Source organism: Balaenoptera ricei, chromosome 6 (genome assembly GCF_028023285.1).
Source record: "Balaenoptera ricei isolate mBalRic1 chromosome 6, mBalRic1.hap2, whole genome shotgun sequence".
NCBI classification, from domain to species: domain Eukaryota; kingdom Metazoa; phylum Chordata; class Mammalia; order Artiodactyla; family Balaenopteridae; genus Balaenoptera; species Balaenoptera ricei.
In genome coordinates this window covers 103975534-104000489 of record NC_082644.1, presented here as the reverse complement: position 1 = coordinate 104000489, position 24956 = coordinate 103975534, and the positions used below count along the sequence as shown (strand labels likewise).

The 24956-nt window shown below is 46.0% G+C and overlaps 1 protein-coding gene across 7 annotated transcripts in view; it reads left to right on the top strand.

The window, feature by feature from the left end:
- The window catches only part of TNC (tenascin C), a 91938-nt gene that overhangs the window by 62586 nt on the left and 4396 nt on the right, over positions 1–24956 (top strand). For 4 of the 7 annotated variants that reach the window (XM_059925462.1, XM_059925461.1, XM_059925459.1 and 1 more), the window contains 10 exons: positions 4449–4721; positions 10133–10255; positions 11227–11370; positions 13195–13314; positions 15141–15284; positions 16050–16180; positions 19455–19587; positions 21214–21365; positions 22132–22228; positions 23108–23269. In XM_059925462.1, coding sequence (XP_059781445.1) covers positions 4449–4721; positions 10133–10255; positions 11227–11370; positions 13195–13314; positions 15141–15284; positions 16050–16180; positions 19455–19587; positions 21214–21365; positions 22132–22228; positions 23108–23269 — 1479 coding nt within the window. Of the gene's footprint in view, positions 1–2628; positions 2902–4448; positions 4722–10132; positions 10256–11226; positions 11371–13194; positions 13315–15140; positions 15285–16049; positions 16181–19454; positions 19588–21213; positions 21366–22131; positions 22229–23107; positions 23270–24956 lie in introns of all 7 variants that reach the window. The other 3 variants (XM_059925460.1, XM_059925458.1, XM_059925456.1) reach the window with 1 other exon arrangement.

Below are 24956 nucleotides of genomic sequence, written 5' to 3'. Positions count from 1 at the left end.
CTCTTGCCTTCCACTAATGATAATTTTTAGGAGACCAACTTTGCTGGCTGATTTTCACTTTAAACCAGGCCTCTCTTGAGGTCTGAATTGCTATAAATTGCTATTTATCTACATAAGTAAAATACATTAATAAGTTCAATTACATATTTAACTGGAGGCGGCATGGTTTCCTAGAAGAGTGGGGATCTTGAGATCAGGCTATGTGGTTTCTAATCCTCTCCCACATCTTTTTAGCTACATAACCTTGGCCAGTTCTTAACTTCTCTGAACCCCACTCCTTTATGTATGAAGAGAAAATATTCACAGGCACCTCCGGCAGCCTTTTCTCAGGGATTAAATGGACGTGGTGCAATTTAACTGCCCGGCATCCCAGAGGCATTTTACAGTTGCTGGGTCCTTTCCTCTATCTCCCAACAATATGAGGAAAGTAGTGTTCTTAAAAATAAGCAATAGAAAAAAAAAAAATGAAAAGAAAGAAAAAAAAAAAAAAAAGCAACAGCCTAGATAGAAACAAGAGACCTCTGCAATCATGACTTTCCTATTATTTTTAAGAGAACACTACATGTTTTCATGTAAGATCAGAGAGTAGTTAATGCTTTCTGTCCAGTTAGCTAATGTGAATTCAATTGTTCAGTCTTCAGATGCAGAACAAGTAATTCCTTAGTGGGGTGAGGCGAGGAGTAGCCATGACTAAGAACTTCAGTGCCCAGAAGGGGAAGCATGGCCGGCCACGGATCCCATCAGGCCCTTATTTATAGCCTCTTGCAGGACCTCCCATAGAACAGAGAGAAGAAAGGGAGGCTGGTCTTGGGAATCCTAGATCCAGTTACAGCATTGTCTCAGCTAATCCTTGATGTGAAAAGACTCCGCATTTTAAAAGAAGCATATTTTAAAAAGAGAAAAGAAAAAAAAAAAAAAAACTGAACATAAGGGACTATAAATAACAAGCCCTTGATGGACTAATTAGCCTGAACACCCTCCTTTTCATCAGAAGTCTCTGCTTTGATGACATGGAAGTGCAAGGAGGCCAGTTATCAGAGAAGGCGCCACTTATCTAAACAAAGCTCTGCAACAGAATTTGAAACCCTTGCCTTGCAGACAAAGAGGCCTGTTTGCACAGTGTATGTGATTTCATCTTTGTCTTTGATAGAGTTATGATTTGGGGGAGATCCTTATTTGGTTAAAAAAAAAAAAAAAAAAGCTTCAAGACAAACACCAAGTGGTTCAAAATAAGTCCAGGAAATCCAAGCCACAGCAAAATTTAAATCTCTGCTTAGGGGGTTACGGCATTCATTCACTCGTTCTTTCAGTCACCAAACATCTGTTTTTAAACATTTTTCTTTACATTCCATGATTAGACTCTGGGCATTAGTGTAAGGTCATTTATCTCTTTGAATGCTTCCATTTAGCTTCAGTGAAAAAGCAGGCTCTAACCTAGATGGCAGCTAAAGCAGCCTTGGCCATGGAATTCCCATCCCCATGCCCACTTTGATGAAAAATAAACACATTCACCATGACTGTGTTTTGTTTTACTAGAGGGGAGCCACTGGACCTTCTCCACTAATGCTGCTTATGCCTCCGGTCTTGCCAGCACCCATGGGCTTGACTAATTATTAGACTTTGGCTTAGGGTGTGGAAAGAACATTGAACCCGGAGTCAGATGATCTGGGTTGGATCCCAGCTCAGCCGCCTAGTGGATATGTGACCTTGGATAAATCGTTGACCTCTCTACTTCCTTTGCTGCCATGGGGGAGAAGAGGGGGTAGTAATATCTACTTACAGTGTCATTGTGAGGACTCAATAGGATGATGGGTGTGAAGCCTTGTCAATTGGGAAGTACTGACAGAAACCAAGCTGATATAAAGTCATTCCTTTGGGGAATCCCTTGGCACCTACGAAATAAGAGTGCCTGAGACACAGATGTCTGGTGAACGAATGAACAAACAGTGACAGAACTTACTGAAGAGCCTAACTTTATCCAGGAAAGTAAACAGCAAAAGAATTAGCAAATCTTGGTATTCCTTACTGGGCCATAATCATAAGTGGTTACATTTGGACACATGAAAAATCTTACCTCGTCCCTTTGTCTCAGCTGGTGAGGATGTATGTCACTAACTGGCCTATTCAACTTAGTTCAAAATAGGAACTAGAAGTGGAATAGAAACATACGAAGTATACCGAAAAGGAAGTATACTTTAAAAAATAAAATAAAAAAGCTGATTTCCTTCAAGACTACAGGTTAGTGGGAAATAGATAAAGGAGTCCAAGCCCAGCACAAGATATTTGATTTTATTGGGAAAAATTCATGGCCTTTGGAGTCAGACCCAGCTAAAACCTTGCTCTCTCACATACTAGGCTCTGTGACTTCGGCCAAGTCAATCAACTTCTTTGAAGCTCAGTTTTCTTACCTGTATAATGGGAATAACATCTATCTCATAGGCTTGTTGAGAGATTTACACAAGACAACATCATCTGGCACCCAATAAGCTGTTACGAAATATGCACTTTCTGAGTATATAACATGTTTAATGATTGATTGGGTATCTATCAGTGTTCGTGGAGACTTGTGCTTTCCCAGCAGAGTCAGTGCTGCTAACCTGAGTTATTTTCACCCCTCCCTTCTTTCAGAGGCCTTGCCCCTTCTGGAAAACCTAACCATTTCCGACATTAATCCCTACGGGTTCACAGTTTCCTGGACGGCATCGGAGAATGCCTTTGACAGCTTCCTAGTAACGGTGGTGGATTCTGGGAAGCTGCTGGACCCCCAGGAATTCACACTTTCAGGAACCCAGAGGAAGCTGGAGCTTAGAGGCCTCATAACCGGCATTGGCTATGAGGTCATGGTCTCTGGCTTCACCCAAGGGCACCAAACCAAGCCCTTGAGGGCTGAGATTGTTACAGGTATTTTGGCTCAAGTGAGCCATTTTCTCCTCTTCCTGGTTCCCTTCCATGTAATCCATCTATGAGATCACCATGGTTTTAACACCCTTGTCCATGTTCCCTACTTAATCCATAGATGTGGCCTGTTCTTTATGTCACCCCCCCCAACACTCTCTCTTGTCTTATGTCTCTAACAAGCACTCCCCTTCTCCCACTCCAGATACGAGAAGGTCGAAATGTTTCCACTAGGCATCCCAAATCCTTTAGGCCATGTCTTGTCTGTAGCTCTTGTGTGCTTACTCCACGTCACCCTCTTCTGTGTTCATCATGGCTGGTCCCCAGCTACATTTCAGCCTTCTCAAAAGAAATATACCAATGAGTATATTTCAAAAACTTATTTACCACGTTTGTCACCTCAAAGCCTCAACTGTGATCTTGACAAACTTCCCAGGTGGGGTTGTCATTGGAAAACCAACTGTGAACTTATACTGGTAAACACTAATATCATCGAGATTCTTCAACACAGACTAAATCCATAATTTTCTCAACACTAATAATTCCTAGAGAAATATAGCGTGAACAACTTTAACAGTCAACAATCTGTATTTCCCAAAGTCTTTCTAGAGATTACTAACTCCATATTCAAAGGTACTACTTAGTGAAGAAGTTCCATGTTCAAATAAGTTTTGGAAACACTGAGTGAAACATAGTTTAACAGGATCCTTGACCACAAGGCTTTAGAGAACATTCTAATGTGCATGCTTCTCTCCAAGAGGGACTTACCCAGGCAATGTTTCCCAAACTTATTTTACAATGGATGATGATCAAACAGGAATAGTTTGCTCTGAGTATACTTTGGGAAATTCAGCTCTAAATTTACCTTGACATTGAGTTTTGTCTAGTTAAGGCAATCCAAGATAATACCTTGGGTCTGAAGTATGTAGCACAAGAGGTTCCAAGTCTTAGTTCTACCATCTGAACACTTACTGAATGGTTAACAAAAAGCAGGCCAGTCAAGAGTAGGAGCCTTCTTTAGTAAAGCAGCTCCAAGAAAAAGACCAAAAAGAACATAACATTTTAAAAGCCATTTTCCTCAGGATCAAGGGAAATATAATCAGTAGTATCATCACGGGCAGCTCTACAGATCATTAATGCTGGTTTATGTGTCTTTTCAAAAAGAAAAGAAGAAGGTCTCACAGAGCATGGGCACTCAGCCACTGGCAGACAGAGAGCAAATGTAAACAAGTTACTGACTTTGAACTTGTTTAATAATGCATGGGAGGGGCCACTGCTGAGTCCAGATGTGGATTTACAGAATTGCTTTTAGACAAAACTCACACATGCAAGCACCCACTTGGCTTGTATGGAATGTGTCAACTCCATCCTTCCCCTCTCCCAGATCTACTAGACATGTTCGTGATGGATAATTTTATTTTCGGTATCTCAGGACACGTCTACCTCTGAGAGCTGGGGCATCACTCCATATTGATACCCCCACTGGAGAGAAGATTGCACAGGCTGCTGAATGATATTCTCTCTCCTCCTTCCACCATTTTCTCCCCCTCTAGAAGCCGAGCCGGAAGTTGACAACCTTCTGGTTTCAGATGCCACCCCAGACGGTTTCCGTCTGTCCTGGACAGCTGATGAAGGGGTCTTCGACAGCTTTGTTCTCAAAATCAGAGATACCAAAAAGCAGTCTGAACCACTGGAAATAACCCTACTTGCCCCCGAACGTACCAGGGACATAACAGGTCTCAGAGAGGCCACTGAATACGAAATTGAACTCTATGGAATAAGCAGTGGAAGGCGATCCCAGCCAGTCAGTGCTATAGCAACAACAGGTACCGTATATAAATGGGAGAGAATAGAGAAAAGTTCTCTGTTCCTCTTCTCACAGGGCTGGGAAATTACAAGAGCTTCAGATGCAGACAAGCTTGTGTTTGAATCCTGACTCTTGAGTAGAGACCAGGTGACCATGGCTAAGTCTTGACGCAAAAAGTATGACGCCACTTACTTAATAGTGTTATGAGGATTAAATGAGATAATTCATGGAAAGCCCATACAGAGGCCCTGGCACACAGCAAGGGCTGAGCAAATGAGAGCTATTAACATTTTTATTATTGTCATTAAGATAGTCATTACAATCAATCATTGCTTTTTTTTTTTTTAATCCCAAAGGCCCTTCCTTCTACCTATTATCATGTTTTATCCAGAGATATACTTCCGTGTTCTTTGGTCAAATGTTCAAACTATGCAGGGAATAATGAAGAAGTGGTACCTCCACCTATAAAGATTAATAGTTATAAAATGCTATGTGTGAAATAGTCAGTACCCTGATCAAGAAGGAAAAAAGAGGAGGCTGGCAAGGTTGGCAGGTTGTTCTTCATGAGGCCCGTCATTCTATTTGATACTCACAGCAGCTCTACAGGGCACTGGAAGGAGAAATGAAAATCCTTTTCAATATGAGTTGTTTCAAGGAGAACGAAAAAAGATGGTTATAACATGACTGTTTATAATGATAATACTAAGACTCATATGACTCTTTAAAGAGAAAACGAATGACCTTAAACAGGTAGGGTGAATTCCTTCAGGAAACTGAGGCAGGTACAGAAATGGAGCATTTGCTAGAGACCACTGCTTCAGAGGAACCAGGGGAAAGAATCACAGAACCACAGGCAGAGGTAGAAGGAACCTGAGAAATGATGTAGCCCAGACTCTTCTGTTTGTGCATGAAGAATCTGTGGCCCAAAAAGGTGAAGTGATTTGCCTAAGGTCACACAGCCAGATTTGGGGTAGAACCCAAATGCCAAGTTATTTTAATATTATTAAATATAAGCGGGCTAGGTGACAGATAACCAACGAATATACACACTTGCCATCTCTGACAGGCAAAGGGCATAACATTAGCCAAAACCTTCCCCTTGTCCAGAGATGAGTATTTTTTGATGCCAAATTTCAGGACCTAATGAGCTCCGAGAAGCCACCTGTAGAAATCATACTCAGTATTTGTAGACGTGGAGCAATTCAGCCAGAAGAAATACCCTGTTTCTTATTAACACAGACCCTATCCCAGGGACGTGGGTCCTTGTCTCCTCTTCCCTGTGGCTTCCCATAAAAGAACTTCAGATCAGAGGCAGAGCCTGATTCTGACCTTGGTTTATAAACACTGCTTTTCAAAGTTTACTTCTCATCACTGGTTTTGTTTTGCTGATCTTTTTTTTCTAGAGGCTCTGCAGTTCTAAAGCAAAAATGAATAATCATGAGCTTTTTTTTTTTTTTTCTAAGAACAAGAAAAAAGAAAGGCCCTCTAGGATAGCCCTTTCTTTGATTTTTTTCTCTGGGGCCTTGTGTCTCACAGCCTAAGAGAAGTGTGTGCGTCGGTGTGTGAGTGTACGTACACACGTGTGCTCCGGTACTTGGCAAGGACGGGCGAGGTGACTCTTGATCACAGCAGACGTCCAATTTACCTCATCAGCTTCGTAAAGTTTCCCTTTTGTGTTTTCATTCTTTCTCCTTGTAAACCCTTCTCTCTGTTCCTCTTTTTCCCTGTAAAAGCCGCCGCAGGTTCTCCTCTCACTCCCTGAGCATGAGCTGGCAGCCCTGAGTGCCCCAGCGCCAGGGAGCGTGGGTAGAAGCAGTGTAGCTGAATGGTTAAGCCTGCAGCCTCTGGGCAGAGCCCCTGGAGTCGGATCCCTGCTCTACCTCTTCCCAGCTATGTGAGCGTGAGCAAGTCTCCTTTCCCCTCCGGGCCTCAGTCCCCTCATCCGGCCAATAGCATTTAACTCCAAGGTCAGCCATGAGGTTCATGTCACATCATAAATGTCAAGTATTTAGTTTCCTTGCCCACTGTAACGATATTAGCTAATATTATGTTTGGGTGATTTAACGTACATTTTATTTTTTAATGGCCCAGTTGGTTCAAAATTCAAAAGTTAAAAAAAAAGGATATACAGTGAGGTCTCTATTCTACTGTGTCCCTGACACCAGTTGTTCTATCTAGAAGCAGTCAGTATTACCACTTTCTTCTGAATCACTGCAGAAATATGCTCTACAAACAGATAAGATTAGACATAAGTCTACGTTCTCTTTTTTTTTCACCTTTTTCTTTTGGCGTGGCGGTTAACATACCCACTCTTCCACACTTTGGGGGGGGGGTGTTCCTTGCTTATTAATAGATCTCAGAGATAATCCCATACACCTTATTTATTTAACTATTCCCCTACTGACAGACCCTTAGATTATAGGTTGTTTCTTCCTCTGTCAATCTCTGCATTTGCAGTGGCTCCTCTTCCCCTCCGTGGTTTGAGCCACTTCTTCACAACAGCCTGGGCTCCGCTTTGGGAAGCCCAGAGTTGCCAGGAGCTTCTTTTGCCTCTGGGGAGTTAAATGCCAACATGCCTCTGTATACCATCGGGACGGTCCCCAGAATAGACAGAAAATAGTTCAAAATCCAAAACCAGAGTAAGATGACTTTGTCATTCTCTTCTGGAGGTTCCTATTGCTCACCTCGGGGGTAGTGAGGACCCTGAAATGCTTCTTTAACCTGCCCCATCAACACCCCGAAACATACACCTTTTCCACCCCCAAAGCCAAGGGGGCAGCCCCTCTCCCAACTCCCAGAATGTGCCCCCTCCCGCTCTACCTCACTTCTCCCAGCCAGACAGCCTCCCAGCTCCCCCGCTCAGTTGCAGCTCAGATGGACTTAAAGCCACACACCACGCAGCTGCAGTGGCATCGTGTCTGGGGACCCGGGTCAGCGGGTCTGCAGAGACACGTGCTCAGCAATCCTCCCTTCTACGTGAAACAGGCTGTTTATGCCTGGTGCCTTTGCCTCTGACGCTCATAAAGTGTAAACTATCGATTACAGAGCACGCACTTCATGTCACACACAGCAGGGCAACTGACACACTTTACCTCACTGATTCACGTGACACAGACAGCCTAAGTGCCACATTCGGCCCCATTTCACAGAGACCTGAGGGGCTAAGGTGTTTTTAGCTAGTAAAGCCAGAATGGAATTCAAACCCAGGTCAGTGTAACTCCAAAATCCTTGCTCTTAAATCACACTGGCTACAATAATCGTCCCCTGAGCTTATCACGATTCACATATTAAGTATTGAATAAAAATATGTTGGAGGGAGAATTTTTTAAATGATTGTTAATGGTCACATTATTAAAGACATTTGCTCCAGATTTGGGGAGGCAACATTTTATGCAGAGAACAGACAGAAGTACTCTTCATCCTCCTTGAGAATTTCTAGCAATTCCAAATGTTTTCCTAATGGAATTTTTATTGAAAACCAAGAGTCTTCTTGGAAAGAGAGACAGAGGCATTGCCTTTCCTGGGTCTCCCTAACTTTTCAATAGGTATGATTTAGTTGTTCTCTGAGGCTCAGCCTTCAGGTTCCTATTGACCATCTCTTCTGCTGTGGTGCTGGAGACCTGCAGGCCCTACTTATGGCAGAAGGACACACGCTAAAATAACAAATTGTCTTCCACACCTAGGAAGGTCTGTTGCCTAAAAATACCATTGACCCTGGAATTCTACCAATACTGTGCCATTCTTCAGATGACACATGGCTATCTATCTTCCTACTGTCACTTTCATCAAGCACATCCCTCAGGAGGGCATGACAGATGAGGTTACTAATTCTTACGGTTTTTCAGCCAGGGCAGATAATATTGCCATTCTGCAGATGAGAAAATTGGGATCGAGAGAGGAAAGCTGTGGCCACAAGATACACTTTCTACAATGTGCCAGGACCTGCCCCAGTGAGGTTCACAGTCAGAGTGAAGGTCAGAGTGGACTAGCCTGGCAGAAGGAGAGCCCCAGTGCCTGAGTTTACACACCCCATGGGGGTTTTTTCTCATTCTGCCTCATCTAGATCTTTCCTGGAGGCTACCACAACATTCAGGTGGCCCATGGAAAAAAGAATCACGTGGGAAAGAAAAAAAAAAAAAAGAGAGGGCAAGCATGTTTACCGAGTTCTTACTGCGTGCCAGATTCTGTGCTAAGGTTTCACATCCATTATCTCTGCTAATCCTCAAAACATTCCTGAAGGTGGGCACCACTTTTCCCACTGGAAAGATGGAGACGGAGCAACTCAGGCTCTCGGAAGTGAAGGGAACTGCCCCTGGTTGCCCAGCCTCTCCGTGGTATTCGGACAATCAAGATCTTCCAGGCTCCAGAGCCCCTGTGGCTTCCAAAGCTTTCTAAGGAGAGGGCAAAATCCCAGGCAGCCACAGAACCTGAGGGTGGGCAGCAGGTCACAGGAGAACGCCGCAGGAGGAGAGAAAAAGACAGAAATGGAGAGAAAAAAAGCTCCCCAAAGTGGGCTGTGGGTTTCAGAACTTAACGATCAATGTGGGATGCAGAGGGGAAAAGATGAGGAAATGAGTTCCCGGGAGACCTGAAAATTGTTTCCTGAATTCTATGGTTAAGTATGGTCAGCTGAAGAGGGCAAAAAGCTAAGCCAAAAAATACACAGAGAAAAGCCAAAGGAAACTGGGTTTGCGGGGGAGGCATTTACGTAGCAGGAACTGTCCCTCAGGCATGGCTTTCCCCCAGGTAGACCCAATATCCAAGGGGTGTTTGCTTTGGTGAAAGGTCTGAGGTGGCTCCTCTGGCTCTGGACCTCCATCCAGTTCTGGGAATGGGTTTGTCGAGGTCAGTTTCCACGTGAACATTATTTCCAAGATCCCAGGGCTGTGCTCAGCCCTGCTCCTGGGACTTAGGAAGGTCATATCACAAGAATGTTCACTGGAGAACTTAGCCTCAGTTTAGTCCTCTGTAAAATGGCTACAACCACACCTCAGTGGTTTCTAAATGAGGGTTAATCCTAATAAATTGCAAAGAACTGTACAATTGTCAAGTCTTGGTATCACTTAATAAAAGGAACTAAAAAGCAAAGATTTGAAAAAATGCTAAACATCAAAACTTAAAGGAGGGTGTATTCCAAGCTGTGAGACCCCTCATTCACCCTCACTTCCTTAGACGTCAGCTATGGTGCTAACGTTCTTGAATGAAACCAAATGGCAGCTCTACAGCTCTGGGCCCTGTACCTGAATGAAAGAACAATTGTTCCCATCAAGTCGTTAACTTAATCACAGATCCCCACATTCTCCATCCTAAAGCCTTGGCTGGGACATAAACTAGGGACTGAGTTTTCATGGATCCGGAATTCGGGAAGGATCACTGATGAGCAAGATAGTTAACCGTTTCTGGGTTTCTCCTGTGCTCTTTCCTCGACAGCCATGGGCTCCCCGAAGGAAATCGTTTTCTCAGACATCACTGAAAACTCAGCCACTGTCAGCTGGAAGGCACCCACTACCCAGGTGGAGAGCTTCCGGGTTACATCTGTACCCACTGCAGGAGGTAGGGCACTTGGGGAGGGGAGAGGGAGGAGGAAGGATCTGGAGGGTTTGGGTGGAATAGTGAAGAGAGCCTGATAATCCCATCCTCCCAAACATCATGGCCAAAGAAAACTACTTCTTTATATTTGAGACCATCCGGATAGACTTCATTTGTAAAGTGCTATGAGACCCTTGGAAGAAACTATTTTGTGAAGGGTCATGTTACGAAGATTGTTTCCAGGCTCATAGTCTGGGAAGCTGTGACTTAGCAGAGTTGGGAGTTCTAGTTCAGAGCACACGGGCTATAATAGAGACCAAGGGGGTGGGGGGAGCATAGTCAAATATGTCTAAAGACATTCTGAAAGGTAGTGAGCTCCCCATTAGTGGAAGTGTATACAAAGATGATAGTTGATAACCTCTTCAGAGAAATGCGGTAGCATCTCTGTGGGGAGTTTGGCCAGCTGATATACAAGCTCCTCACCAGCCCCCAATTTCTAAGAAATATAAACTTTGGACTTTTTCATAGATGTAAGAGTACAAGCTTGACCATGACCATTTTCTTCAACAGTAGAATCTCTGCTAGTAAGGGATGAGTCTATATATTCTTTAGCTAATACAATGGATTAAATATATCAGATATACATTACACAGCAAGCTTCCCATATTCTTTGTGGGAAAAATAGGTAAATAAAATTTGTGCAACATGGCCAGCTCTCTACTGAATGGAAACTTGCCATTTTTAGCACATTGTGACCTCATGTTTTTTCCTCCCCTGGCTCAGTTTTTGGCATCTTCATGGATGGAAAAAACATTATACAAAAAGTAAAACCTCTTCTCTTATGCCAGAGGGTAGGAGCAACTGAGAAGTCAAGAAAACGGTGTTGGATGAAGATATAGTTTCACTGCCAAATCGGATACACCCATTCTTGAGACAACTGTGAATAAGTTTCAGTGAGGTTCACCTTCCCCGATGTTGCTTTTACTGTGTTCTAGGTACACCCTCAGTGGTAACTGTGGATGGGACCAAGACTCAGACCAGGCTGCTGAGACTCTTACCTGGAGTGGAGTACCTCGTCAGCGTCATCGCCCTGAAGGGCTTTGAAGAAAGCGAGCCTGTCTCGGGGACGCTCACCACAGGTGTTTTTCTCACCTTCAGCATTATTTCTCATGATTCAGAAGCTAGGAAAAAAGTTTTTATTTAGGAAATTCTCGGGGAAAGTGGGCTGGATTTGGCACACCAGCGGTCTCATTTCTGGTCCGTCTGTAGCCTCTTTTGAGCTGCATCCTCAACCTCCCTGGGCCACTGTTTCCCAGGGTATTGTGGGGAAAATAGCACAAGTTGGGGAGTCATGCTGACCTGGTGGAAGTCCCACGTTCTGCCACTTCTAGATACATGAGCTGTCAGTGAATTTCTCGAGGGTCTAGTTCCCTTCTTTGTAAAATGGGTGCAATTCTGCTTCCTTTGCAGGAAGCTGTAAGAATCACGTGAAACTGTATATGTAAAGTGTCTGCAAATATAAAAAATGACTGTACACATTAATCCACTTCCTTCCCTTCCCCGATAGTGCCAGGACCAGCGTGAGGATCCTTGCAAGCAGGTGCTTCACACAGACACTATAAAGTAACTACTCTGGATCTGGCAGCTACTGTATTTCAGGCCCTGTTACTAAACCCTTCACATGTAAACCCCATAGCTATTATCCTTCCCATTTTACAGAGGAAACAACTGAGACCTGGGGAAATTAAATGCCTTGGGCAAGTCCATATAACTAGTAAATGCTGGAAGCAAATTTGAACTTAGGTCAGTCTGACTACAAACTCTGTATTCTTCTAAAATAAAGGATGATTTTCCTGTTATAACCTGATTTGTACAACACACTGTAAGGAGGGAAAAATAATGAATTGCATTGAAGGAGAATGAAGTGGAAAATTTCTCTTCAGGCAGCCATGTTCCTAAACAATTTATCCTTTGATATATGAGCAATTATCCAGCCTAATCCGTTAAGGGATCTAAAGAATGGGCCTCACAGGAAATTTTAAAAATATCCTAATAGTCTTAAAAGGGTTGCTAATATGCAATTAAAACCTCCCGTCTGAACCCAGAGTTCTGCCCACCCTGCCACACAGATCCTCGTTTCCCCCCTAGAAATCTTTCATTCATGGGTTCTCCACGGCAACTGGTTGCAAAGTCTGGATCTGTTTCCTCCAGAGGCCCCGTTGTCCTCATCCGTTAAAGGAGATTCTGTATGTGAAAGATGAGACAGGAAGGACCTCAGAGTGGACGGGGTGGGCCCCAAATCACTCTACCACCTCCTGACTCTCAGGCCAGTCATTTCATCTCTTGGGGCCCAGACACCTCATCTGTAAAATGAGCTGATGATGGCTGCCACACCCCCCATCCTCCCAGGGCTGTCGTCCTGGAGTAATTGTGTCACAAATGTGAACAAAAGCGGGAACTAGTCATATTTAGGTTGGTTTCTAAGAAAGGGATGTTGGGTTGTAGCAGTGGTGAGTTAAAAGGGCCAAGGCCCTGGGACTATCCATCCCTTCTCGGTACAAGTCATTTGGAAGTCATATTGAAAACTCCAAATAGCTTTAATAGTCATGTTAATAACAAGTGCAGTTACTGAGTGCTGCCCCCTAACACATTTCACACACATCCTCTAGTTCAGTGGTCCCCAACCTTTTTGGCACCAGGGACCGGTTTCATGGAAAACAATTTTTCCACAGATGGGGCGGGGCAGGGGGGGAATGGTTCAGGCGGTAATGGGAGCGATGGGAGCGGCAGATGAAGCTTCGCTCACTCGCCCACCGCTCGCCTCCTGCTGTACGGCCCGGTTCCTAACAGGCCGCGCACCAGTACTGGAGTCCAGGAGCAGTGTAGACAGCAGAGCAGCTGTGGTCTGATGTCCTACCCCATGACTGCCCATCTCTCCAACACATCACCATCTTTCCTTGCAGCTCTGGATGGCCCATCTGGTCTGGTGACAGCCAACATCACTGACTCAGAAGCCTTGGCCATGTGGCAGCCGGCCATCGCCCCCGTGGACAATTATGTTATCTCCTACACAGGGGAGAGAGGTAAGGTCGTGTCCAAGACCCTCCCCACCCTGAGGAGTGTCTGTCCTGCTGTAAACTCTTCCCGTTCTCCCTTCTTTGTGCCACACTTGGTCCATGGTAGCAAAAATGCATGGGTAGACTGGAGAGTCCAGCAATGTCCCTGTGGCTCTCGACTGCCACCTGAGAACAGACTCATGGGCTGGGACTGGGGCTGGGTGGGTGGGGGTGGAGGGACCAGTTCAGGAGGTGGCAAGAGAGGTCCTACCCGTATCCCCTGCTTGTTGTCAAGTGAAAGAGCATCAGCACCATGGTTGTATCAAGGGAGGCCAGCGGGCCATTTAAGGAAAAGCAGAGGGTACGTCTCCAGCCTGTTCCTCCTCTCCTGCTAGGCTCTCTGCCGTCAGAGTGAGTCACCCTCTCCAGGCAGCAGCTCTCACCTCTTACAAAGAAGGAGTCCAGAATCTGAAATCTTAAACAGACTATTTCAGGTAGCTCTGGGAAGCCCGGGCTTCTTGGATGCCACAGACGAGGCCTATTAGAGCAGACCTGATTGAGAAATCAGAAATTATTTTTCCTTGTCTTTGCAACCATCTGTGCTAATTTACTCAGTTGGAGATTAAACACTTGTTTGGGGCACCAGCAAATCAAGGCTACCAGAAGGTAAAATTAAATACAAATAAGAGAGAAGAGAAAGAAAGATTCCTTTTCAGTGAACAAATCCATACTTTTGTCATGAGCTAGACTAGAAAAAATATGTTGTTATTTTAATCTCAAAGTATATGTGAGTTTCATATTTTATGGTTCAGTATTGTTTTACCTTCAGTAACAATATGAGAGGGCACCACAAGCTGGGCACCACAAGCTGTGCTGGGGCCTCTGAAAATCTTAATTCAGCCCGGGCAACCACTTACGAGAGTTCCTTGCGAGGACAGAGCAAAGATGGGGTGGGGCTAGAGGGATGCTTGGGTTTATTCTTTCTACTTTTCTATTTTTAAATATTCCCTGTGAGCAAACTCTTCCAAGTCAGGGGAGATGATGTTGTCTCACTTAAAATAAATCAGAGTATAGTTCGTGGGAATCATGGAAATTGTGGATACAAGCGTAGAAATTTCCTAGAGCCCAGAAGTGTGCGTGAGGCTGGGGGCGTGGGCTCGTGACTGATGAACAGAGTGACCAGCTCATTCCACTCTGCCCTGGACCTTCCCAGTTTTAGCCTTATAAGTCCCATGCCCTGGGAAACCTCTTAGTCCTTGGCAAGCCAGGATAGCTGGTCACCTGTGATTGAGAAGTAAGCACATATACCTGGGCACCATGGTTTGGGGTCCACCGTTGGTCCTGACCCAGTGGGACTGAGAGCCAGTAATCAGGCTCTGGTGTGTCTATGCCACCTGATTTTTGTGATCCCCCAGCCTAATGATTTGACATTTGGCAAGTAAAAGGACATGAGAGTAAGTGAAGAAAAGGGGAGGGCAAGCAATGGGACAAATTAAATGTGAGTAGCCCAAGCCTTGGAGATGTTACCTGCAGCTCTCCTGTAACTGGGTCCTGTGCCTCAGCTGCAACGCTGTCCCAGCGGCACCCTGTGCAAAAGTCTCCTGACCCCCAGGGCCCCTTCCTTCTGACTGGGTGCCTGGAAAACTCCAGTACCATATGATAAATCCTTTGTATATGAAGTGATTGCTCAAGAGAGAGAGACAGGAGTGTGAGTCATGTCAGAAACCAAACCTGCTTTTCTGTAGGGTCACTGAAAGTTTCTATGTTAGAAGGTGTGCGCGCTCTTGGCCAAGTCCGCTGATGGCCCAGACAGCAGACTGGTAACTGCCACGGTGTGTATATTTCCTGTTTAGAGCCAGAAATTACCCGCACGGTGTCCGGGAACACAGTGGAGTATGCGCTGACCAACCTCAAGCCTGCCACGGAATACACGCTGAGGATCTTTGCAGAGAAAGGGCCCCAGAAGAGCTCAATTATCACCACCAAGTTCATGACAGGTACAAAGACATCGAGAGCTGGAAGATGCCCACCCACAGCCTCTATCTTTAACAGTATCCCTCTCCAACTCTTATTTCCCCAGTCAGCTCCCTGCAATGTGATGACATCAGCATCAGCTAAAGTCACCGGTGCCCACTCAGTCAAGACCTTAAGAAACACACCATTTCCTTTTGCACTGAAATGACCTTGCTCTCCCCACGGACTAGGAAACGATTTTAAGAGGAGGGCTTTTTAAGTGGAAAACCAGTCCCCGCTGACCCTAAACCCAGTATTTAATGATCCATGTTCTAGGCAGGGAAATATTTTTAAGAGAAAGATTTTAAAGGCAAGTTTTCCTAGATGTCCATTGGGTTTTTATACATTGAGATCTTTTTACAAACTGCAGCAAGCAGAGAAACAGAGGCAATGTCCTCTGAGTAGGGGTGAGCGCCAATACCATCATTCATCTGTCCTCTTCTTCAGAAACAAGGGGGGTTCTAATTACGTTCACGGCTGTGTCTTTCTTCCCAAATCCAACTAAAGCCGGTCAATATCCTGTTGGGCTCAGGAAAACATGGCCCTTGGGATGAGATGAACCACAGAGAATGTACGCCTTTGGAGGTCATCTGGCTCAACCTTTTCATTTACAGATGGTGAAGGTTTTGGCCAAGGTCATATAAGTCAATGGTAGGGAAAGGACTTGAACCCAGGCCTCCTGATACCCAGCTGGGGACTTTGTCCTACACCTGCTGACTTATTTGATATTAAATTCTTATCTTCTCCAGACCTCGATTCTCCAAGAGACTTCACTGCTACTGATGTTCAGTCGGAAACTGCCGTTCTCACCTGGAGACCTCCCCGGGCATCTGTCACTGGTTACCTATTGGTGTTTGAATCCGTGGACGGTACAATCAAGGTATCTTGAAGTATATAAACAACTCCCCACTGCTGGTTGAAACATTTACGTGATCCTCCAAGTAGGGAAGAATTATCTGGATGTTGTTTCTCCTATCCCAGTGCAACTGGGGAGCTGGGAAAAAATTAGTAGGAACTGGACACCATGCCAGACCTTCTGAATCATAAGCCCCAGCCTCCCTGTCTCATTTTAACCAGACTCCAGTTTTGACAGCCAGCCAAGGTCAAGAACCACTGCTCACAAGACTTGAGGACATTTTAGGAGCTGGACTCTTTGTCCTTAAATGTTTTATTGAGCAAAGGCCAAAAGCTTCTTCTGCATCTTTGCCATATATCTCACAGATGGCATCATTCCATTATATAATGAAACATATATCACCATGTTCTTATGACATCAACTGTTTACAGCAATTTTTATTTATATTCCCTACCCATGATTTTTTTTCTTCTACTTTTTAATTTGAAATAACTTTAGACCATCACACAAGCAAAAGAAATTTTCTAACCTTTACCTTCTAAACTTGTTTTTGACTTTTTAATTTTGGTCACCATCCTTTACATTTCCAAGATCTTTTACTTATTTTCTGCACATTGATCTTTTGCTAGCATATCGTTTGCATCTCCTGTTATCTTCTTCTCTTTATCTCTAAGAATATATGTTCTTGGTATTTTCTTCCACAGCCTACATAGTGTTTCCTCCAAGGTCTCTTTTCTGGTTTGCTGCTGTTTGGTTTGGTTTGGTTTGGGTCTCCATCTTTCATGTTGGAGACTTCCACCTAATGCCTGTTGGTCTTTTTGTACTGGAGCCAAGAATGAAATAGCCGATTGGGAGGTCTAATTGCACAGACAGGTCTTGTCAACTATGGCGCTCGCTGTAGAGTGACTGGGCAAGTACCCAGCAATTTTCTTGGGGGACTCCCAAGCATCAGGACTGTAAACTATTTCTCTCGAGCTCATCAGTCTCCTTGGAGGATCCTCCACCTCCTTCGAACCAGGCTGCCAGGAGCCTTGCTGGAGAAGGAGCCTGGGCTCCCACTGTGTACACACCTTCACTTCTCCTGTTTCCAGTGCAGCACCCGAGCCTCCCTTGCAGCTGGGCCTGATGGACTTGAATCCAGAGTCTCCTCTCTGGCTCAGGCTCTCCAGGGAGGAAACCTCAGCCTTTCATCTGGGCCGGGAAGGACAGTCACCCAGACTGTTGGGGGATGGAGAGAGCTGGGGATCTGTTTATTATGCAAAGTTTTAAACAAACCTTTGTTCAGCCATGCCTCACACTGGCCTTCAAAGGCATCTCTGCTTTTGCATACATTTCATTCCTGAACTTGCTGGGGCTCTGCAGCATTGTGGCTGCACCCACTAGTTAGTTAGCTCCTGGCTTTCTCCATTCTGTCACTTCAGCTGTCACTCCACCACTCCACACTTTCCACTGATCAAGATTCTGGTGACATCAAGTACCTGCTACTGTCTCCTCTGCCATTTCCCTCATCCTTGTGAGTTTATACTTTATATCTCTTTTACTTTCATTTTAGTGGGTATCAGAAGCAAGTAGAGATAAGCTGGCTTGTTCAATACGCCATGTTTAACCAGGAGTGGACACACATCTCTAGTTACCATTACGGTCCTTCTTGGAGTCGCTATAACAATGAACTAACTCACTGTGTGAAGAGAGGCAAGTCCCTCGCCTTCTCTGGGTGTCAGGGTTCACATCTGTAAAATGAGTGCACTGAACTCCCCGGTCTCTAAGGGCCCTTCCTGGTCAGGCATCCTAGGATTCACTGTTTACCTGAAGTCATCAGTCTCATTTTGATCTACCCTGATTGCCTAGAAAATAACTTTGAAGAGCAGCTTAGAAAGCTGATAGGTAACTTTATCCCCAAGTAATTCAAGGAACCCAGCTTTGTACCTGATTCTTCCCCAAGGACCAGACCTGGGGGCCACACAAAGGTCACTGGGTCACTGGTATCAAATAGGCACTCACCCGGGTTTACTTCCCTGCATGTCCAGCCCCCAGCTTAATCTGTTTCACTCGAGAAAGTCAACCTGGTAGAGGAGGAAAGAGTCCTGGACAGTATGTTAGGAGACAGGATGCAAGACCATCCTCTGCCACCAACAAATTATGGAGCGAGTGCAAGTCTTTTAGCTTCTTTGAAACTACTTACACCTCCAACACCCCACCCCCTCAAACCCTGCCACATTGGAAAAATCAGGATAACTTCACCTTCCCAGTTGTGAGGATGCCAAACAACCTTCCAGGGGCCTCCACACTGATTCATTACTGCCTAAACCCAGTGGGCTGTGTTTGAAGGTGGTAGAAAGCACTGTTGTGTTTGGTTTGCTAGCACTGCAGGTTGAATTCCAATCCCTGACACCAAGGTCACCTGCTAAAAAGGTGATTTCACAGGCACTGGAAGGTCAAAAGAGGATTTGAAAAGAAAGAGGATCTCCTGCAGAACTGAAACCGATCCCCCTCGTCTGGACAAGCAGCACAGGGACCAGTCACAAACAGCAGGTGTAGTTAGAATAGGTCTACAGCAGCTGTGCACATCTGCCTCTCCTGGACATCTCTGTTCTAGAAAAGAGACATGCTGGGTCATCACGCCGTGCCTCCTGAGCAGTTGTAATCATCTCCTGACTCAAGAGATCCCCTGAGTGACTATGCATCAGAATCATCCAGGGAGCTTCTTAAAGAGACACCTGGTCAGGCCCCACTTCTGGCTCTCATGATGCAGTCACTCTAGGATGAAGCCCAGGCATTGTTTTATTTTAAAGCTGCCCAGAGATCTATGCAAAAGGGCCATATTAGGGACCACTGACTTAACTGGTCTCAAAGTCTAAACCTTTGCCCTTTGTGTGATTCATCTTCCTACCAGATTAAGCTGAGATCATGGCATTCCCTTTTTCAAAAAACTTTCAGGAACCTCCATTCCTTATCGTGATAAACTTCAAATTCCATAGCTTGGCACTTAAGGCCCTTTGTAATCTGGTCTTTGGCCACCTCTTCCACTGCTCCCCTAACTGAAGTGTGGCTGAGGTAGGTCGTTGCCTCCTCATATTACTTGAATTTGCTCTGCCCCTTCTGGCCCCAGGAGCTTTGCTCAGGCTGCACTCTCCCCATGTCTGCAGCCCTGAAGTGAGCACGGAGCCTGGCACAGAGTGGGACTCAGCGGATTCTTGTTGAATGAAGAAATTAATGGATGGGTGAATAAGTGAATGCATCATCTGTACTCTGAGGACTTATGTGGCCAAAAGCTATTATATTTTTCTTCTGCCCTTAGGAAGTTGTTGTGGATCCAGACACCACCTCTTATAGCCTGGCAGAGCTGAGTCCATCCACCCACTACATGGCCAAGATCCAGGCACTGAATGGGCCCCTGAGAAGCAAGATCATCAAGACCACCTTCACCACAAGTAAGGGGCTCGGGAGGAGACTGAACCAACCCTCCACTTCTCCTCTAACTGCTACTTTAAATGTTTCCATCAAATTTCTGAAAAGAATCAATTCCCTGCTACTACCGGAAAAGCCAGAGGAATGTGGATGCAGGAGGTTACAGGCCTCGTGGTGAAAGGGAAGGAGGGCCAGCAGTGAGAATAGCTGGATTCATTCCCCATCTCCACCACTTGCTCTGTGTGACTAAGGAAAGTTACTGCCATTCTACGAGCCTCAGTTTCTTCCTCTGTATAACGGGGTTAATAACCATCCCTTCTTCATAAGGACCTTGTGAGAATCGTTGTATTGTATTTGAACTCCCAGCCCAGTGGGTAGCCATTGTCGAGGCTCATTATAAGCTCAGTGTTCTCCTTCAGGCATTTACAAAGCCTGTTCATATTCAAAATCACAAACAGTCCTCCCACGAAGCTGGTACGTTGGGCCAGGATTATCATGCCCAGTTTTCTGGTGGGAAAACAGAGGCTCCCAGAAACTAAATGACCTGCTCAGGGTTATACCATGAGTTAGAGTCAGATCTGGGTTCAGGTGTCCCAGGATCAGGGAACCACCTCCACACCCGGCCACTAGATCTCCTCTGCAGGTGGCAAATGGGCAAGCTGCACAATTGGTGAAGAGGAAGCATCATTCTCTGAGGAAGGGAGGAGGGGGTCTTTGCAGAGCCCTGAACCTGGGTAAATGGAGTGTATCCCAGGGCTGTCTCCTGCCCTTCGCACTTCACTCTGGTCACTCTACACACACCTGCTGAGGGAGGGGCAGAGGCAAAAGCACCTCTTTGCCAGATCTCACAGCACGTGCTAGGAGCACAAAAAATATGAATGTGCCCTAAAGACGCTCTCAGACTAGGGCTGTGAAACAGACAAGAAAACAGCTAATGATACAACCTCAGGTGAAGGTAAAGTACAGTGAGGAGGTCGGATCAGAACAAAGAGCTGCTACTACCCGTCAGTTCTCAAGCCCACCTGCTAAGCATAGCCCCAAGATCATTCATTGCTATCAAGTTTTTAATTTTTGCACCACATTATTACACGTGGAGGTTCCCCAGGCATTCTTGGGTTAGCCCTGTAAGATCCCCAGGCTCAGAAGGCAAGGCAGTGGCAAGTTCCGGACTAGAACCCTTGTCTTTGGCTTCAGAATCCTCTGAAGAGCCTGAGATGCATCCAGCCTGACAGGGTGTCCTCACCCACAGTGAGCCGCCCCCCGGGTGCTAGAGACCCAGCCGTCCTGGCCAGTACTGGGTGTTCACCTGGTGCTCCCATTAGGTGCTGCCGCCTGGCTGCTCCCGGTCGATCGCGGTCAACCTGACACGTGGCCCTCCCAGCGGTTCAGCTCTCCTCCCGCTGATATCACTGGGGGCTTCCATCAGTGTAAGAGACTGAACTGGGTCCCCTTCATCCATAACCTCTAAGCCTCACCGCACTCCCCGCAAAATAGCTTTAGTCCCCATCTTGCGCATGAGAGAACAGAGCCTCAAGAGAGGTTGAGTTGCTCGCCCATAGGCGTCTAGTCAGTAAGCACTTGAGCTGCAGCCTGAAAGCTCCTGCTCCAGTCCTGCTCTGAGAGAGCCACTCCCTCTCCTTATCCCGCAGCTGGAGTCCTGTACCCATTCCCCAGGGACTGCTCCCAAACCATGCTGAATGGAGACACGACCTCTGGCGTCTACACCATTTATCTGAACAACGACAAGACCCAGAAGCAGGAAGTCTTCTGTGACATGACCTCTGACGGGGGTGGATGGATCGTGAGTATCATGGAGACAGACTCCAGAGCTCTCCAGCAGGGGGGTGGGGGCAGAGGAGAGGCCGAGGTCCTCCCCGTGCCCTCTGACACTAACGGGCATGAGGTTCTCCAAGATAGTGCCTGTCACATGGAGACACTCAGGAATTCTCTCTTAAACAAAGCAATGGGAAAGAAGCTGAGGATAAAAACCAGTTCCCCTGTTTTCCCGTAACTTATCTCATTTGATCCTCAAAAAACTCTGTGATCTATAAATGACCGTGGTCATCGAGCCCTTTATGTTTACTAATTAACATTGGCCATCTTGTGCGAAGAGTTTTACACGAACTATTTCCATCCCATTACCATATGAGCTGGGTAGTATTTTTTTTAATTATTAAACTTCCTTTCTTAGAGCAGTTTTAGATGGGCAGCAAAGTTGAGCCGAAGGTTCGCTGAGTTCCCGTGTACCTCCTGTCCCCACAGGCACTGCCTCCTCCGCTGTCAGCACCCCACACCACAGGGGCGCATGTGTTACACGTGACCAACCTACACTGGCACATCACAGTCACCCAAAGCTGGGTGGTAGTCTTACTAATCTGTATTTTTCGGGTGAGAACACTGAGACTCAGAGAGGGGAGGTGACGTGCCCTGAGTCACATGGCAAATTAGTGAGGACAGAGGTGGGGACGGGTGCTTTTCCTGCAGTGGCGGTTTCTTCCTCTCAGAAAGAGGTCTTCTCTTTCCTTCAATAGCTTAAGCGCACCCAGATTCATTGGTTATGTTTATAGGTGTTCCTGAGACGCAAAAATGGACGTGAGGATTTCTATCGAAACTGGAAGGCCTACACTGCTGGATTTGGGGACCTAAAAGAAGAATTCTGGCTTGGTAATACAGCCTGCGTGTTTGTGTCCCAAATGTCCATTTCTGTCCTCCTTGTCATCTGTCCTAACCCACAGCAAACTGTGGGAGAGGAAATGGGTTAGGAGGAAACAATAGCTCTGGTGGTTGACACAGGATATCAAATTCTCTATGGAAAGACTTTAAATTCTCTGGGTCATTAAAAATAAAAATCCAGTCAAAGGAGAGCCAACAGCCAGGCCTTAAGAATAAGCCTAGCCTCAAGTCAATCACTGGGCCATTTAGAGAATTATCCTCACTGATGTCATTCACTGCTTCCGTCCTATGCTAAGTCCCTCAGGGCCACAACCTCTAAGTCTCATAGCACCCCACAAGGTACAAAATTCCTATCTTGCACCTGGGAAAACAGAGCCTCAGAGAGGTTACGCTGCTGGCCGTAGGAATCTAGCCAAGAAAGAGTTGAGCTGCAATGTGAACTCTCCCAAGCCAACACGACAATGCCATCATCCATCCATCCATGCAGCCCACACTGCCACAACCGACCGGCACAGGGCACTGTCCTACGTTCCAGCACCCAGGCCGGGGAATGTCCGTCCCTATCACCCATTGCCTTTCCTTTGTAAGGAGCTTTAGAGTTTAAAAGGTACGCGCTCCACCTTATCTCCTGTATCTTCACAATACATTAGGAGGTTGGCAGGGCAAAGATGTCAACACAATTTTAGCTGAGGCTCAGAAACCGTATATATCTCACCTGGTGTTGCAGCAGCAAAGAGCAAACCGAGCTGCAAGCCCAGGCGTGACGCAAACCTCTTTAGATCACACGCAGCCGCTGCTCTTACGGGGTGAGTAGGAATAGGGGTCTCGGTCACTGCGCTTCTTAGGCAACCCCTTGCCTGTCGTCCACAGGGCTGGACACCCTGAGCAAAATCACAGCCCAAGGGCAGTACGAGCTCCGGGTGGACCTGCGGGACCACGGGCAGTCAGCCTACGCCGTCTACGACAAGTTCAGCGTGGGAGACGCCCGGACTCGCTACCGGCTGAAGGTGGAGGGGTACAGCGGGACAGCAGGTACGGACAGCCATGCTCAGAGCCCAGGGAATGCAAAACCTTCTCGGGTTTTCAGCCAATTCCTCCACTCCTCATTCCTTCCTTCATGGGTCCATCTATTTATCGACAAATATTTGAATCCCTACTAGGTGCCAATCAGCAGAACTACAGTTGAACAAGGTTGGGTAGATATTTTGGTCACCAGAACATAGAGTAGGTTGGGAATTAGGACAATCAGGATGGACTTGTAGCTACCATCACTCAAAATATGTCTTTTTCTTATCCATGTTTAGATATCCGTTTCAGACTGAGAAAAAAGCAGTCTCTTGGGAGCCTTAATACTCATCTACTCCTGTGCTTCTCAATTTATTACATATATATGACCCACTGGGGGATCCTATTCGTGTGCTGACACAGTATGTCTGGGGTGAAATCAAGATGCTGCATTTCTGATAAGTGCCCACATGATGCCACTGTTGGTGGCTTTGCTGGTCTGTGGCCTGTACTCTGAGTAGCAGACGACAGTCCACTCCATCACCCAGCTGGATGAATCCCTTCTAAGACATTCCTGCCACGTGGCCGTCCAGCCTCAGCCCGCACACCCCCATGACCAGAAGCTCACTACCTCTCCAGCAGTCCTTCACTCCTTGACTGGTACATAACCTAGTTTGGGTTTTGAAGATTTCTTTGACTTGAAATGGCCTTTGTGTGGTTTTCTGGCACCACATTATAGGAGAAACGAATAAGGAAACAATATGCATTCAGGCCCACTAGGTAGCAGCTTCTTTTGCAGATACTTCATATGCATTACCCTCTTTTAGTTCTCACCAAAAAATATATATATACATATATATATATATATATATCTCCAGGAGATATTGCTATTATACAGATGAGGAAACTGAGGCTCAGAGAAGTTTGGCGATTTGCCCAAGATGCAACAGCTTGTGGATGGTGGGCTCACGGTACAAGCCTGGCTGCTGACGAGTATTCTTGGTAACAAGGCGGATCAGGTGTAAGACCGTGACCACCCCATGTCACCCCCTGCCCACTTTGGGGTGGTTTTCAGTTACGTTTATTGAAACAGAAGAGACAGATGCTATAGCACATTCCCAACCTCTCAGCCCTGAAAGAATACATCCATAATGGGAAAAGCTTCCACATAAGATTTGCCAAAAGCCAGGCTCAACCTAATGAAAGACTGAGCTCTTTAGAGATCAGTCTGGTGGAAAAGAAGAGAGAGACCCAGGGGCGAAAATTGTTTTCATTCTTGCATCCCTCAAAGAATTCTGACATTTTATTACCTGGCCATAAATACCTCTTTTGTTGAGATGGCTTCAGGCAAGGAGGATATTGTTACAGGGCAAGCAAAGGCACCGAGGGGCAGGAATGTGGCCTCCACCCATCTCTCTCTGTATTTCCAACAGAAAATGAGCCATGATATGCCCCTTCACTGAGCTAACCCTTGGAGCTACACCCTCCTGTGTGTATTGATGGCAACCAGCCCCTCCACAGGAAAGCATCTTATTTCATCAATATCTAGCTGCCATCCTCACGCTCTCGATAGCTTCATCAGTTACCAAGGCACCCAAGTCCCTCTGACAACTTGCTCCAAAATATCAGGATAAAAATGCCTTGATGTCTTGAAATTTTTCTGCACTGCATTGACCAGGGTTGGGAGTGAGGGGACACAGAAAGAAATGGCACT